The following is a 17,558-nucleotide window of genomic DNA, read 5'->3' as shown; positions in this document are numbered from 1 at the left end:
GTCTCCCAATATATAATGAGATCACAATTAACAGAGCAACAATATAAGGATATGTAACATCTTATCTTCACAATATGGCAATATAAAGGATTGTGGTAACTGGTGATCACAATGTAACAATTCAATAAAATATCACAAAATGTCTGTTTGGGCTATTGTATTCAAGCTTGATATATTGTGGTTTCAAACAAGGTATTATTAACCTCAAATGGATGATGTATATGCTTATTCACAGGTCTTTAATTTATAAAGTGTGGCAGTTCGCAATCCCCTCGGCGGGTTTACCGCGTCCAGAGGGATAATGTAGAAAACTATGTACCTTTAGAATATTCCCCTCAGCGGCAACTGTCCGCGTCCAGAGGGATTAGGTGAGTGTAAATCAGAACGGGTACCTTTAGTTTGAAAGCTTTCGTAGAGGCTTTGGTAAATTTCTTACTCGTGATCCTCTTTCAGGTTGTTTTCAAGCAGTTGATTTGCAAGGCTTGGGTGGCGGATGTTCGTCACCTGACTCCCCTCTGTACTTTAGAGGTCGGAGGTCACGTCCTGGTCCAACGGCTGTGGATAGCTTTGATGATTAAATGTGCTATTTCTTTTTAAAATCCTAGGCGCCTTAGGATAAGAGGTATATAGCACCAGTGAGGTTTTTCAAAACAAAATAGAACTATTTTCGAGTATAAAAATTCCAATAAAAAAGCCAAATCTGAATGGCTCAAAAGTAACAGTTGGTCTGTACTGATTGTCAGCAAGTCCTGGTCTATGCGTTTCACCCAATGGGCTTTATCAAGACATGAATGTACTGCTCACTTGCAGACTTTATAAAGGCCTTCATTTTTGTCAATTGGCTGGAATTGCACCTGTGTAATTTTTCTAATAAGGTGCATTTTGTTTAAGGAGGATTTTTTAGATTGGTTTCCAAACTATGCTTTGAATACAAAGATGTTTGACTAAACAGCGTATAACATTCAAATAGATTATTAGCATTGTTAATAAAAGTTTCATATATGATAACTTTGTATATCTGTGAATCTATATAAATATAAATATTAACTTAGAGGGTAATACCGGGAAATATATAAATCTAATGGTTTACAAGAGGAGTCATATATCGTAATTAATATTTTAAGGAGGTATTATTTCAACTTGGGATTGAGGTGTGATCATTATATGCAACTCATAGTTCATAATTCTTAATTAGCCATTTTATAAGGTGTCTTAGCGAGTTATATTAGTGTGAAATTTAGACTCAATTTAAAGGGAATAATTTAGTTCTTAGTGAATTTGAATAAGTTTATATTCATATAGAGTAGTATAAGGGATGTGTAAAGATGACTCATATACTTCATAAAAAGGGAGAAATATAAATTTCTGAATTAAGGGTTCCTGGTTGGAGAGTGTCTAATAGATACATTATTTCTGCCTCTGCTCTAAGTAATTTCTTTTCCCAATCTCCTCATCTCCAATCAGGTTTTATTTTTTTAATAGCCCAATAACGGAAGTCTTTGAGATTATTATTGCGTACTTCTCTGAAGTGACTGTAAATATATAGGTCTATTATATATAGGCCTCTATTAATGCAGGGCAAATGTTCCCTAATTCTTTCCCGTAATGTTCTGGTCGTTTCACCAATGTACATTTTTTTACATGAACACTGAATAGCATAGTTTACACCCTTGTCTTGACATCTAATCATGTCCTTGATATTAAATTTAAAATTATTTGTTTCAGATTCAAGAGTTTTTAGTTTGCTACTATACTTGCAAGCCCTGCAACCAAAACAGGGAAAAGCCATTTAACTGATTCCCTACCATGCTGACTTCATAGCTATAGTTTTTTAGTTTTTTTAATTCACTGGGAGCTAGCAGGCTTTTTAAGTTTTTTGCTTTTCTGTATATTATTTTTGGCTGTTCGGTTACTTTTTCACCTATGATGGGATCTGTCTGGACCAAATGCCAGTGTTGTTTTTAATTTTTTGTTATGAGTCTGTTGTCATGATTAAAGTAAGTGATGAATGGCACATCAATTATGCAAGGTTTTTTGTTGTTGATCTTTTTCTTTTGGTCTATATGTGAGAAGGCTGTCCCGTTCCCTTTGTTCCACATCTTGTTTCGCCTGTTTGATTACTATTGGATTATATTCTCGTTCTATAAATTTCTGTTCTAGGATTCTGATTTGTTCCTGATAATCTATTGTTCTGGAGCATTTTCTCTTTATCCTAAGATATTGTCCTTTAGGAACATTGTGTTTCCACTTTTTCAAGTGGCAGTTGTTATAATGTATTAGTTTATTAGCATCAACCTCCTTAAAATGTGTTTTTGTTATTAGATGATTATCTACAACTTCAATATCTAGATCTAAAAATGTAATAAGGTCCTTACTGTAATTGTGGGTAAAAGATATTCCCATCTCATTTTATTCATATCAATTATTATATTGTTAAGTTCAGTTTCGCTCCCTCTCCAAATAAAAAACAGATCATCAATGTATCTTTTGTAGAGCACAATATTCGCACCCAGACCATGACTCATGAAGAAATGGTCCTCCCAATATCCCATAAAGAGATTGGCATAGCTGGGTGCGAATCTTGTGCCCATAGCAGTACCTTTTTTTCTGAATATAAATTTTTTCTTCAAATGAAAAATAGTTGTGATGTAAAATAAATTTTATTCCCTCCATAATAAAGTATTTTTGTTCTTTTAATAATTCTTTTTCTAAATTAGATAAAACAGCTTTCATACCTAAATCATTATTTATAATTGTATACAACGATGAAACATTGCATGTTACCAATAAGTAATGTGGTTCCCATTCTATTCTTTCAAGGCATTTTAGGATATCAGTAGTGTTTAATAATTTTGCAGATAGTCATCTATATATTTTGAAAGATTCGATGTTAGGGACTCAATACCTGATATTATGGGTCTCCCTGGTGGGTGGGTAAGGCTTTTATGAATTTTGGATAGGAAATATAATATAGGAATTTTTGGAAGTTTGAGAAATAAACTCATATTCTTTTTTGTTTAGTATTGATTTAGTTTTTGCATTATCCAACATATTGGTGAGTCTCAATAAAAAAAATTTGGTTGGGTCTAATTTGAGTTCTTGATATGTGTCCGTTTTACCTAGAAGTCTATGTGCTTCTTTTATGTAATCTGACCTGTCCATAATAACCACCCACCCCTTTATCAGCTGGTTTTATTATTATTCGTTTGTCACTTTATAGTTCTTTTAGAACTAATCTTTCTTTAGATGTTAAATTTCTAGATGTATTCTTACTTATTTTCGCTTTTTTATGTCTTTTTGTACCAATTTTTCAAAAAATTCTAAGTTCCTCCCTTTTTCATTGGTGGGGTAAAATTTGGACTTCGGTTTTAGATCTGAATGGATAATTTCTGGAATATCAAGGCTATTTACAGTATTGGGGGGAGGGGCATTGATACTTGATTTATTCCTTTGCCAATTTCTTTCTATTGGATCACGCAGGAAATATTTTTTGAGTGTTAATTTTCTGACATATTGGCTCACATGGATATGGGTGTCAAATTTGTTTAGTCTAGTAGATGGAGCAAAACTGAGACCTAAATTCAATATGTTTTCTTCCTCATTGCTTAGAATTTTCTTACTCAGATTAAAAATACCACTTTTGTTGTTAGTTTCTATTTCACTCTTTTTATTTCTCTGTCTTTTTCTTTTTCCTCCTCTACTTCCTCTCTTTTTCTTATTCCTACTGGTGGGTCTTTTTTGTGTTCTGTATTTTTTGAAGTGCAAGGTCTTTGTGGGCTCATTTCTAAAAAAAATAATTCATACTTTCTGGCTGTTTTTCTTCTTCTAAAACTTTAAATCTGTTACTAGTATTAATTCTCCAGTTTCTATCAGATTCCCTAAAATAAGGTGAATGGTGATTATATTGTGGATTGTCGGATGTATTCCAATTTCTATTGTGTCCACCGTTATATATCTATAGTTTTTGGTCTTATTATTATAAGACCAATCAGTGTAAACATTTTGATTTCTTTGTTAATTATAACCTCCACAGTAACCTTCATAATTCCTATTATGTTCGTTACATGAATATTCTGTTGCATTTTCATCCCTTCTTGATCTATTAAAGTTTCCTCTAGATTGATGGTATGTTGGTGTTTTATCATAGGTTTGTCTGTATTCCAATTCATCTCTGCAATTTCTAGTATATGTAATTCTATCTAATGGCATTCTTTCTCTTTGTTGAAAATTTGTATTGTTGTGGGGAGCATTGGAATAAATGGGTCTTTGTCTATGTGTGTATTGTTTCTCTTTATAGTGTCTAATGGGTGGAATTTCTGTTGAAATAGATAATCTGTTTTTTATTTGGAGAGGGAGCGAAACTGAACTTAACAATATAATAATTGATATGAATAAAAATGAGATGGGAATATCTTTTACCCACAATTACAGTAAGGACCTTATTACATTTTTAGATCTAGATATTGAAGTTGTAGATAATCATCTAATAACAAAAACATATTTTAAGGAGGTTGATGCTAATAAACTAATAAATTATAACAGCTGCCACTTGAAAAAGTGGAAACACAATGTTCCTAAAGGACAATATCTTAGGATAAAGAGAAAATGCTCCAGAACAATAGATTATCAGGAACAAATCAGAATCCTAGAACAGAAATGTATAGAACGAGAATATGATCCAATAGTAATCAAACAAGCGAAACGAGATGTGGAAAAAAGTGAAAGGGACAGCCTTCTCACATATAGACCAAAAGAAAAAGATCAACAACAAAAAACCTTGCATAATTTATGTGCCATTCATCACTAACTTTAATCATGACAACAGACTCATAACAAAAATTTAAAAAATTAAAAAAAAACACTGGCATTTGGTCCAGACAGATCCCATCATAGGTGAAAAAGTAACTGAACAGCCAAAAATAATATACAGAAAAGCAAAAGACTTAAAAAGCCTGCTAGCTTCCAGTGAATTAAAAATACTTAAAAACAAAAGCTATGAAGTCAGCATAGAAGGGAATCAGTTAAATGGCTTTTTCCCTGTTTTGGTTGCAGGGCTTGCAAGTATAGTAGCAAACTAAAAACTTTTGAATCTGAAACAAATAATTTTAAATTTAATATCAAGGACAAGATTAGATGTCAAGACAAGGGTGTAATCTATGCTATTCAGTGTTCATGTAAAGAAAATGTACATTGGTGAAACGACCAGAACATTACGGGAAAGAATTAGGGAACATTTGTCCTGCATTAATATGGGCAATCTAGACCCATATATTTACAGTCACTTCAGAGAAGTACGCAATAATAATCTCAAAGACTTCCGTTATTAAAAAAATAAAACCTGATTGGAGAGGAGGAGATTGGGAAAATAAATTACTTAGACCAGAGGCAGAAATAATGTATCTATTAGACACTCTCCAACCAGGAGGCCTTAATTCAGAAATTGATATTTCTCCATTTTTATGAAGTATATGTGTCCTCTTTACACAATCCTTATACTTATATGAATACCCTTATATGAATATAAACGTATTCAAATTCACCAAGAACTAAATTATTCCCTTTAAATTGAGTCTAAATTTCAACCTAATATAACTCGCTAAGACACCTTATAAAATGGCTAATTAAGAATTATAAACTATGAGTTGCATATAATGATCACACCTCAATCCCAAGTTGAAATAATACCTCCTTAAAATATTAATTACGATATATGACTCCTCTTGTAAACCATTAGATTTATATATTTCTCGGTATTACCCTCTAAGTTAATATTCATATTTATATTGATTCGCAAATATACAAATTTATTAGAAAAATTACACAGGTGCAATTCCAGCCAACTGACAAAAAGGAATGCCTTTATAAAGTCTGCAAGTGAGCAGTACATTTTAAAGCCCATTGGGTGAAACGCGTAGACCAGGACTTGCTGCCACTCAGTACAGACCAACTGTTACTTTTGAGCCATTCAGATTTGGCTTTTTTATTGGAACTTTTATACTCGAAAATAGTTCTGACTATTTTGTTTTTAAAAACATCACTGGTGCTATATACCTCTTAAGGCGCCTAGGATTTTGAAAAGAAAAAGAAATAGCACATTTAATCATCAAAGCTATACACAGCCGTTGGACCAGGACATGACCTCCGACCTCTAAAGTACAGAGGGGAGTCAGGTGACGAACATCCGCCACCGGAGCCTTGCAAATCAACTGCTTGAAAACAACCTGAAAGAGGATCACGAGTCAGAAATTTACCAAAGCCTCTACGAAAGCTTTCAAACTAAAGGTACCCGTTCTGATTTACACTCACCTAATCCCTCTGGACACGGACAGTTGCCGCCGAGGGGAACATAGTACATAGTTTTCGACATTATCCCTCTGGACGCGGTAAACCCGCCAAGGGGATTGCGAACTGCCACACTTTATAAATTAAAGAACTGTGAATAAGCATATACATCATCCATTTGAGGTTAATAATACCTTGTTTGAAACCACAATATATCAAGCTTGAATACAATAGCCCAAACAGACATTTTGTGCTATTTTGTGATATTTTATTGAATTGTTACATTGTGATCACCAGTTACCACAATCCTTTATATTGCCATATTGTAAAGATAAGATGTTACATATCCTTATATTGTTGCTCTGTTAATTGTGATCTCATTATATATTGGGAGACGTCCCTACATATATTGTTAGGAATTTTAAAGATTTTATTTTATATTTTATAATTTATTCTTCATATATCTTACATTAAATTGGGTATAATACCATTACACTGACAATTACGCTATATCCATGCTTTTTTAGCGCTGCCAATTCCATATATATTTTTTATCCTAATAGAAAAACACATGTATCCAAACATAGAGGTCATTGTAATATAGTATACACTGAAAGACTAATCAGATTTTTATTGCCTACAGGGTTTAATGTTTAAAGTGCGCCCCCTGCTCACTGATAACTGCGCTCTCCCTAGTGAAGTTTACCTTTCCCGCAAGCTCTATTACTTTCTATGGGAGACATATCGCAGGGACAGACCTTTTTAATAGAATTTCCTGAGGGCAGCCCTTGTGAGTGTCGGTATAGAAAACCACGTCTGACCCAGCAAACGTTTTAGAAATCGAGCCCTTAGTTACTGCCTACTTTGAGAGGGGGAAAAATGATTTTTTTAAACAAAATAACTGGATTTTGCAGCATCCTCTCTCACTAGATTCCACTCAAATAGGCAGTCAATGAAAGTCATATGATCCTCATAGCAAAAAAATATATAATTAAAACTAAATGCGCTTATGTATCACTAAAATGAAATTATGCTGAAACATTTGCACTAAATGGCCACACGAAGGCGCTATTGCTATTTCAATTATATTTCCAAGGAGATTTCATATAAACATTTCTTTCACTGCTCATATACAATTCCACAAACCGGTTATGTCCAGAAAATGATTACAGATTACGATATCTTAAAATCAAACGCCAGAAATAAAGGGAAATATGAAACTCACACGCTATTGAGCTCAGGAGGAAAAACATTTTAATATAACAGTTTCCTTAATCAGCTGTTCAGTAGTTTAAAACTTACTTGATTTTAACAAAGCAGCGAGTGTGTCTAAAGCCACCCTGCAAATGTAAGAAAAATGCACAATCATTTAGACATATTAGATTTGGTAAAAAAAAAATGATGTTTTTGCATCTATGGTTGTTATTATCATATAAAACATTTCCTAATAAAACATAGGAAAATAACAGTGCAGGAAAAATGAAAGAATACTGTACCTTTTAGTATGGCTCCCAGGAAATTAAAAACAAATTAATAATAATATTTATTTATACTGCCTGGGGATTTGTATTTATTTTGAAATCAGAATGGTTTAGGGCTTAACTTGCTTTTGTTTAATTTTTTATTTTTTCTAAGCAAATGTAATTTTTATTCTATTTTTTTTTATTATTATTTTTTTTTTTTAAACCTGGATATTTTGTAACTTTACATTGATTAGAAAATAACGTTATTAAAAGCAAATTAAAATAATATAATTGAATATTCAAATACACATTGTTTTTGACTTTCATATTTCAGATAGAACATAAAATTTTGAACACCTTTCCTGTTTACTTCTATTATTTAATTTGTGTTGTTCTCTTGCTATCTTTAGTTGAAAAGCATACCAACAGGAGCAAAAATGTACTACAGGGAGGAAGCTGCTGATTGGTGACTGCACATACAGTATACGCTTCTTGTCATTGGCTCAACCTATGTGTTCAGCTAACTCTCAGTAGGGCATTGCTGCTCCTTCAAAAAAGGATACCATGAGAATTAAAGGGACATGAAACCAAAAAATTTATTTCATTGTTGAGATTGAGCACACTATTTTAAACAACTTTACAATTTACTTCTATTATCTATTTTGCTTAGTTCTTTTGGTATCCTTAGCAGAAATGGATACCTAGGTAGGCTATGGAGCTGGAAGACATCTGCTGATTGGTGGCTGCACATATATGTATTTTGTCATTGGCTTACTGATGTGTTCAACTAGCTCCCAGTAGTGCAATGATAACCCTTCAATAAAGGATACCAAGAGAATAAAGCAAACCTGATAAAAGATGTAAATTGGAAAGTTGTTTAAAAATGTATTCTCTATCAGAATTATAAAAGAAAAAGTTTGTGTTTCATGTCCTTTTAAGCAAATTTGATAATAGAAGTAAATTGAAAGGTTATATAAAATGGTAAATCTATTTGAATGATAAAAGAAAAAAAAAAGTTTTTAATGCCCCTTTAATCCGGACCCATAAGAAACAAATAGCGTTTTTTGGCGTATCTGGCATTCCTCCAGTACAAAACATTTGGATTTCTGCATGATGTGAACAGCGGCATTAGTCCACGACTGTTTGCATTGAAGTGTTGTACTCGCAGAAAACGTTGTTTATAACATATTGCCAGACTTTTATGTTATTAAAGAGAACAAATATTTTAGTAATGTAACTGATTTACTGAACGTATTTATTTTAAACACTGAGCACATCAAAACAGAATAAGGTACTAACTTCACCAGGCCCGTGTTCTTTTTACTGAATGGTCCAATTATCTTATATAGAACTTCCACTGCTCCGTTCTTTCCCAGATGTACGGCATTTACAGCTGAAACAAAATGATAAAATATTAACAGAAAACCTTTACTGGAAGGTAACATATGTCAGTGTAAATCTATAAATCGTATGTGCAGAGCTAACAACTTTGTACTTTTTACTCAGTATTAGCCAGTTTTTATTTTAAGTTCCAGCTAAGGGGTTTCTGAAATAGCAAAAGAAATAATAAAGCATGACATCAGGTTGTTAGGTAATTAGAGTCTTCTCTTGTGATCTCTAATGTTAGAGGGTTCATATTATATTATGTTATGTTATGTGAGTACCACATTGATGCTTTTTTCTTTCATTTCTGTTTTTCTACTTTACACTGCATCTATTGCTGCCCACCTTTTATATAGTGACAAGCTGGTCAGCTACATAGTGGGCTTAGTTTGTAAGTTATAGTACATACTCTGAGCTAATTATTAGTAATTAGAGTGTAATAGAGACTTCTATACTTTGGACTCGATTTCTCAATCAAGGGCGGACAGGGGCGGACATTTTAGCCCCTGTCTGCCCCAGCTCTCCTCTGGAGGGCAGCAATCCATGCAACACGCCCCCTGCCGCGCACAGCCAATCACATGGGGGCAGGAGCTGTCAATCTCACCGGTCGGATGAGAAGAGGGTAGGAAGTAGCGGTCTGATGACCCCTGCTTGATAAATCCTTACTGCAGGTTCTCTTGTGAGAATCTGCAGTTGAAGGTAGGAGAAGGCTTAATAAATCGAGCCCTTTAAAGGGACCTATAACTCAGTTTTTGTTTGTTAGGTTTTTCAGGGGGGTTTTTTAAACACACATTTGGGTGCACCCTTCTGGGTGCAAGTTTGTGGATCTGGCTATTAGCTGGTAATCAATTTGTACTTGACAATAGTTTACAAACATGCATTTCCTGTTTCAATATTAAACACTTTTAACATCAAAAAATATATACAATGATGCATAGATAAATAGGCAAACAGATAGACAGATAGCCAGATATTTTAAAAATGTTTAATAGATGTATTCAAGCCCACAATATAAAGTATTTTAATATAATCTTTAAAGACACTGTGCAATGTATTTTCAGAAACCTTCTTGGGATACATGTTTTTTTTATGAGAACAGATTGGTGTTTATATCACAAAGTGCTTATTAATGGCCAAACAGTTTATGTAATATCACCTTCCTTAAAGGGACATGAAACCCCAAATGTTTCTTTTGTGATTCAGATACAGAATACAATTTACGTTTATTATTTAATTTGCTTCATTCTTCAGGAATCCTTTGATGAAGAAATAGCAATGCATATGGGTAAGCCAATTATACAAGGCATCTTATGTGCAGTCACCAATCAGCAGCTACTGAGCCTATTTTTATGTGCTTTTCAACAAAGGATATCAGGAGAATGAAGCAAATTAGATAAAAGAAGTAAATTGGAGAGTTGTTTAAAATTGCATGCTAAATCATGAAATAAAAAAATTGGGTTTCATGCTCCTTTAACCATTTAGTGTATTAAGTTATGCCATCCCCACTATACCAAGTCAAGCAAGCTTTTTCATATATAAGTATAACATGCCACTCAGATAAAACTGAATGATTTAATTATAAATAAAGGGAAACAAAGGAATGATCTGTTTCTTAGAATCATGACTCCCATAGATAACAAACCAACTTTGTTAAGGCTATAACATTTATACAGCTACTGAATTGGGATAAATGTTTTACAGGTAACTAGAATTAAAGGGTCAGTAAACATATGGGTTTATTTATGTATATATTACCTCATATTTATTCCTGCATCTGCTATGGATCCCTTTGCCAGCCACTAAGCCGCTTCTAATGGGGGAGTGTTTTGTATAGAGGGGTCCAGCCCATGAGAAGGCTGCTGCGCAACCGCATTTCCTCTATTCCAAGCTCGTTCATGAGCCTTGCATGCCTGTCCGGCTTCTCAGAGCAGTCAATAGACATGTGATTTTAAAAGTTTGCAAAATTCACTGAGAATTTCTATTAATAACAACCCATATAAATATAATAAATATAGCAGCGTGAACAGCAGCCACAGGATTGGCTACAAGGCATGCTTCTGGAAATATAAAAGAAATAAAGCCCATAGCGGACGAAGGCCTGTGAAGACACCCACACTAAGTTTCAGGATGCTTTTTTTTTTACATGTTGCCTGAGATTTTTAGCGTCTTATGTGCGTAGACTACATTAGAAACATAGGGCAATTTGTAAAATTAAATGTGAATTCCTAGGTTTACTGTCCCTTTAAGTTTTGAGAAATATGTAATATAATGTTAGCACCACTGAAAGTGTACTAGCTTTGGATTTTCTAAAATAGATATTCCTGAGCTTACTAAAATGTATATTTGTTTTTATGCTTGCCTGTCATGTCTGTACAACAAATGAGCTGTGGGAGTTGCCCTCATCAGCCAGTGAGCAAACCATTTCTGGATATCTAGCGAGTCACGTGATCCATCAATTGAAACAACAGACTCTACTTATAAATTGTCTCAAGTTTGTGTTGTATTAAAGGGACATAAATGTCAAAATTGAATTTTTATGATTTGGACAGAGCATGTCATTGTAAGATATTTAATTCACTTTTATTATCAAGTTTACTTGTTATTTGTTACAAAAGCATCCCTAGGTAGGCTCAGGTGCAGCAATGCACTCCTGGGTGCTAGCTGGTGGTTGGTGGCTACACACATATGCTGTTTGACATTGGCTCACCAGATATCTTCAGCTAGCTCTCACAAATGCATTGCTGCTCTGGAGCTGATTTTAACTATGTGTTTAATCACATTGCAGTGATTTAACAAATATGCTCATAAATATTAGAGCATTTCTTTTTAGTTACATGCGAGCAACAGTGCAATGATAATATGCCCTAACATAGAACATTTTCTTTTTGCACTTTTATGTCACTTTAATTTGATAGAGAGGGATAAAGCTAAGTTGTATCATTTTAATACCATATTTCTTCTCTTTAACATTAAGGCTCTCATTGGATTATTAAATTCTCTTGTGCTGAGAAAGAGACACAGTTTCAGCACATTCACAGATTTCTCTTTTATTTACATGGAATCCTGAAAACATTTCAGCCTTGATTACGAGTGGAGCGCTAACAGTTACGCGCGAGTGAAAAGGGATATAACAGGAGGGATATAAAAACAAGAGGTTATGGGTTTAGGCTTGTGAGTTGTAATATTAAGGGCTAGATTTATGAAGCCCCTACGGCAGCCCTACGGCAGCAAGTTCTCCAAGAACTTGCTCGACGTGATTTATCAAGCAGCGGGCACCAGACCGCTGCTTGATAACGCTCTTCGCCACCTCTAAACTGGCGAAATTCAATCTCCTCGGTCGAGTCCGACCGAGGAGATTGACAGCTCCTGCTCGCGCGTGTTTGGCTGTGCGCGGGCAGGGGGCGGGATTGCACGCGAGCGCAAAATTGCGCTCGTGTGTAATGCCAAATACCTGCGGGTAATTTCGCCAAGCCACAGGCGAGCTGAGGCGTACAGGGGCGCGTATACGCACCCCTGTACGCCTCAGCTATAATAAATCTAGCCCTAAGAGTATGCTTTGGAGAGAAAAAAAACAAACACTTCCTTAAGAATACCTGTAATATTCCTAATGCTAACCGTATGCATGAATTAAGTGAAACACAACATTTTTCTTTTGTTACTCAGACAGAACCAATTTAAAAAAAAGGTTCCAATTTACTTCTGTTATCAATTTTGCTTTCTTATCATGGTATTCTATGTTGAAGAGCATACCTAGGTAGGTAGTGTGCACACCTCAAGAGCACTACCGGACAGCAAACACTGCTGCCACCTAGTCCTCTTGCAAATGTATAACAGCGTTAAAATGATTCTTGCAAAACTGCTGTCACATAGTGCTTTAGACACATGCATGTTCCTGAGCCTGCCTACCTACCTGCTTTTAAACAACAGATAGAGAGAATAAAGTCAATTTGATAATAGAAGTAAATTGGAAAAAAAAAAAAAAAAAATTATCACTTTATCTGAATTATGAAATAAAAATGTTGTGTTTAATGTCCCTTTAAGTCTTTAGTTTAGACAATGTTATAGGCAGACTAGACTGGCTTTCTGCTTCTTATCGTACATCAAAAACTATGACTCCATAAAATGTTATTTTAAACAATGCCTAACCATTTACTGCAACGCCGCTTTAATCAGAAATTCCTTTACGCATGAAGAAGCATAGAGTACTTACAGTTTATACAATAGACCCGTAAAACTTGAAGACAAGGAAGTAGAATCTTTGGGTTCTGCAAATTCAGCTTCACTAAACTTAGAGATATTGTCAATGCTCCGCTAACTCGTGCTTTTATCCCAAATTTCTTATCTGTGAAAAATAGGACACAATACAAACAAAGTGTTAATCAAAAGACGTCAAACCAAGAAGGTTGTTTTTACTACTTTATTTTATTTAATTGTGAATAAAATAAAATCTTAGCCGTCTACTATCACGAGATATTAGACTATAATCTCATAGAATCATATATTAAATGTCAGTTTTATCTTTTTTTGTCAAATAATTCACCAGTATAGTCATCAAACTTGGTTAGTGAGTGAATTAGCATTACAGTCTCCAACCTTGCTCACTTCCTAATTTTAGCAAAGACGTTTAAAGGGATATGAAACCCAATTTTTTCTTTCATGATTGAGATTCAGATAGAGCAAGCAACTTTCTAATTTACTCCTATTATAATTTTTTCTTAGTTCTTTTGGTATGTTTATTTAGCCACCAATCAGCAAGCGCTACCCAGGTGCCAAACCAAAAATGGTCTGGCTCCTAAGCGTACATTCCTGCTTTTCAAATAAAGATACCAAGAGAATGAAGACAAATAGATAATAGGAGTAAATTAGAAAGTTGCTTCTGAATCATGAAAGAAACAATTTGGGTTTCATATCCCTTTAATTATATTGTATTTTTTAGACAGCTTGAACATAATGGTGAACATGTCCCATAAACACTTCTTATATGTCCTTTGTGGATTGTGATATCCTAAATTATAGCAAAACCAATGCCTGTTTTTGGAAAAATTCAACACAATTATGTATCTAGTTTCAGTCACATCAAAGACTAATATTCCAATCTAGCTGTGTGCTTTAATAAACCAGTAAGTGTTTAAAGGGACATACCAGACAAAATTTAAATCCACATGGATGCATTTCAGTTTTGAATAGAAGCATTTCTGTAATATACATGCATTAGCAAAAATGCTTCTAATAAAAGTTATAGCTATTTCAAAAGTGTATTTAGGTATGCACCATGCACCAGCATTTTAAACACAGCACTTGCTCAGAGAGCCTAAGGTGCTTGTACCATCTGGTAATGACTCAATGTGTTGATAGCTGACATGATACAAGCCCTACTTGTGCTCTGAGCAGTTGCAGTACTTAACATGCAGGTGCACTGAGAATATATAGCTATGTTTCACATGCACATGAGAGAGAAAAATGTTAACACTAAAATGGTGATAACGTTTACTAGAGGCATTTTTTCCAATACATGTATACTGCAAATATGTTTCTAGTCAAATATGTATGTGCATTTAAATATTGACTGGAATGTCCCTTTAATACCAACTGACCCAAAAACTCATTTGGTGGTGTTCTGTGTCCATAATCCCTTAAAGGGACAGAGAATGCCTTGCTTTTACAAGATTTTGTGCAATTGTGCAAGAAATACAATATTAGATGAAAGTGAACATTTTTAATGGATAAACACCTTGTTTCCTGCAATTGTTTTACATTAGCCAAACTCACCCACCATTTGCTTATTTGGAAGAGCCAATCCAAACTTGCTTCTGGCAGTAGACCTAGCAATGGCCATTTTATTAGCATAACATTTTTTGTTTTGCAGTTCTTTTCATCTCAAGCTATTAGTGACAGCTATGTAGCAGGGCTAGGCTTGTGCATTCTGCTATTTGCACTTTGAGTTCTTAGAACTGGAAAACCTTCCATTTTTAAACTTCAATTATAGGAAAAGAGGGAAGAAAAATAATTAAAGTATACTGCAAAGGTGTTTTTACTATGCATAAACAAACATTTGATATAACAATCACAAGAAGTTTATTGTCCCTTTAATCACACCCAACCTCTTAATACCCCTTTACTCCATTACAAGAAATATCCAAATGGCTTAAAGGAATACTAAACCCACATTTTTCTTTCATAGTTGAGATAGACTATGCAATTTTAAGCAACTTTCTAATTTACTCCTATTATATATTTTTCTCCGTTCTCACACTATCTTTATTTGAAAAAGCAGAAATGTAAGCTTAAAGGGACACTGAACCCATTTTTTTTCTTTTGTGATTCAAATAGAGCATGCAATTTTAAGCAACTTTCTAATTTACTCCTATGATCAAATTTTCTTCATTCTCTTGCTATCTTTATTTGAAAAAGAAAGCATCTAAGCTTTTTTTTTGTTTAGAACTCTGGACAGCACTTTTTTATTGGTGGATGAATTTATCCACCAATCAGCAAGGACAACCCAGGTTGTTCACCAAAAATGGGCCGGCATCTAAACTTACATTCTTGCATTTCAAATAAAGATACCAAGAGAATGAAGCAAATTTGATAATAGGAGTAAATTAGAAAGTTGCTTAAAATTTCATCCTCTATCTGAATCATGAAAGAAAAAATTTGAGTTCAGTGTCCCTTTAAGAGCCAGCCCATTTTTGGTTCAGCATCTGGCTTGCTGCTGATTGGTGGCTAAATGTAGAAAAATCAGCAAGCTCTACCCAGGTACTGAACCAAAAATGGGCCAGCTCCTAACTTTATTTTTTTCATGCATTTTCAAATAATGAGTAAATTAGAAAGATGCTAAAATTGCATGCTCTATCTGAATCTTGAAAGAAAAAAATTGGGTTTAGTGTCCCTTTAATACAAACAGCAAATACAATCTTCTCACTACAACTTTATCCCCCTTATTTTCCTTGTTTTGTTTTTTCCTTGATGTAGCTATGGAGTTATATAATAATATATATTACAGGGAGTGGTGTTTCTCATTCCACCTTCCTATCTGTTTCTATCTTTCAAGTACGTTAAAGGGCTTAGTAAAACTGAGGCTGTGGGTATTTTACATAAAATGGAAAATTCAAGAACAAGGGGTCATGATCTCAAGCTAAAGGGTAGTAGATTCAGGAGTAATTTGAGGAAGCTCTTCTCTACAGAAAGAGTGATTGATTTATGGAATAAACTTCCTCAAGAGGTAGTAGCGACAAACACTGTTGGGGACTTTAAAAATGCATGGGACAAGCATAAGGCTATCCTACAAACTAGATAAATTTATACTGTTAGGTAATATCGGGCAGACTTGCTGGGCCTATGGCTCTTATCTGCCGTCAATATCTATGTTTCTATGTTTCTAACAAGGCAGATTGTGAGCATTTCACTGTCTAGGCCGGTCTACTGCTCAATCACTGATTTACCTCAGGTTGTAAAATACTTAATATTGCTAGTTAGTGGCACCTGAGTACTGTGCTAGGCAAAGTGTATTATACCCAAGTGTGTTACAGTAAAATTGTGTATAAAATGAAGTTAGACATAGAATGGTGGTACCATAGATATGAATTTACCTATCATAACCTAAAATGCAAAATGAAATTGCTCTGATGCCTGTATATTTTCTCATGTTAATAGATATGTGTCTGTGAAATCATGTATCAGTCATGATTTCCATTTTCACTCATTCGAAAGTTTAAGACCAAAAAATATTTTAGTTTTGCAGTTGGGATACATAAAAAACAAATGCCCAGAGGTGTTACTTAATACAAAAATCTTAAGAAATAATGACCCATGGCGGTTTCAACCCACAGTTTACCTCCCATTTAGAAGCGATTCTCCCACACAAGGGATGTTTAAAAACATGCCCCCCCCCCCCATCCAATCAGAGGGAGAGATCAGTTCAGTAATAAAGCTCTATCTGAATCATAAACATTTCATTTAGATTTTACTGTCTCTTTCAATTAATCTGCAGGCTAAAATATTAGTGTTCCATTGCTTAATATATAATTATATATTGAACAAAATGATAGAACTGTAATATCAAAACATAATTTATGCTTACCTGATAAATTTATTTCTCTTGTAGTATGTTCAGTCCACGGGTCATCCATTACTTATGGGATATATTCTCCTCCCCAACAGGAAGTTGCAAGAGGATCACCCAAGCAGAGCTGCTATATAGCTCCTCCCCTCACATGTCATATCCAGTCATTCGACCGAAACAAGACGAGAAAGGAGAAACTATAGGGTGCAGTGGTGACTGGAGTTATAATTTAAAATTTAGAACCTGCCTCAAATAGACAGGGCGGGCCGTGGACTGAATACACTACAAGAGAAATAAATTTATCAGGTAAGCATAAATTATGTTTTCTCTGGTTAAGTGTGTTCAGTCCACGGGTTATCCATTACTTATGG

General features: G+C 34.3%; 1 protein-coding gene across 3 annotated transcripts in view; it reads right to left on the bottom strand.

Annotated features, from left to right (window-relative positions):
- Positions 1-17,558, bottom strand: part of AGTPBP1 (ATP/GTP binding carboxypeptidase 1) — a 362,468-nt gene that overhangs the window by 133,352 nt on the left and 211,558 nt on the right. For all 3 annotated transcript variants that reach the window (XM_053702435.1, XM_053702434.1, XM_053702437.1), the window contains 3 exons: positions 13,339-13,470; positions 9,045-9,138; positions 7,585-7,622 (listed from right to left, as the gene is read on the bottom strand). In XM_053702435.1, coding sequence (XP_053558410.1) covers positions 7,585-7,622; positions 9,045-9,138; positions 13,339-13,470 — 264 coding nt within the window. The remainder of the gene's footprint in view (positions 1-7,584; positions 7,623-9,044; positions 9,139-13,338; positions 13,471-17,558) is intronic.

The sequence above is a fragment of the Bombina bombina genome, chromosome 2 (genome assembly GCF_027579735.1).
Source record: "Bombina bombina isolate aBomBom1 chromosome 2, aBomBom1.pri, whole genome shotgun sequence".
Taxonomy (NCBI): Eukaryota; Metazoa; Chordata; class Amphibia; order Anura; family Bombinatoridae; genus Bombina; species Bombina bombina.
Note: the sequence above shows the minus strand (reverse complement) of the source record. Positions and strands in the feature narration are given on the sequence as shown.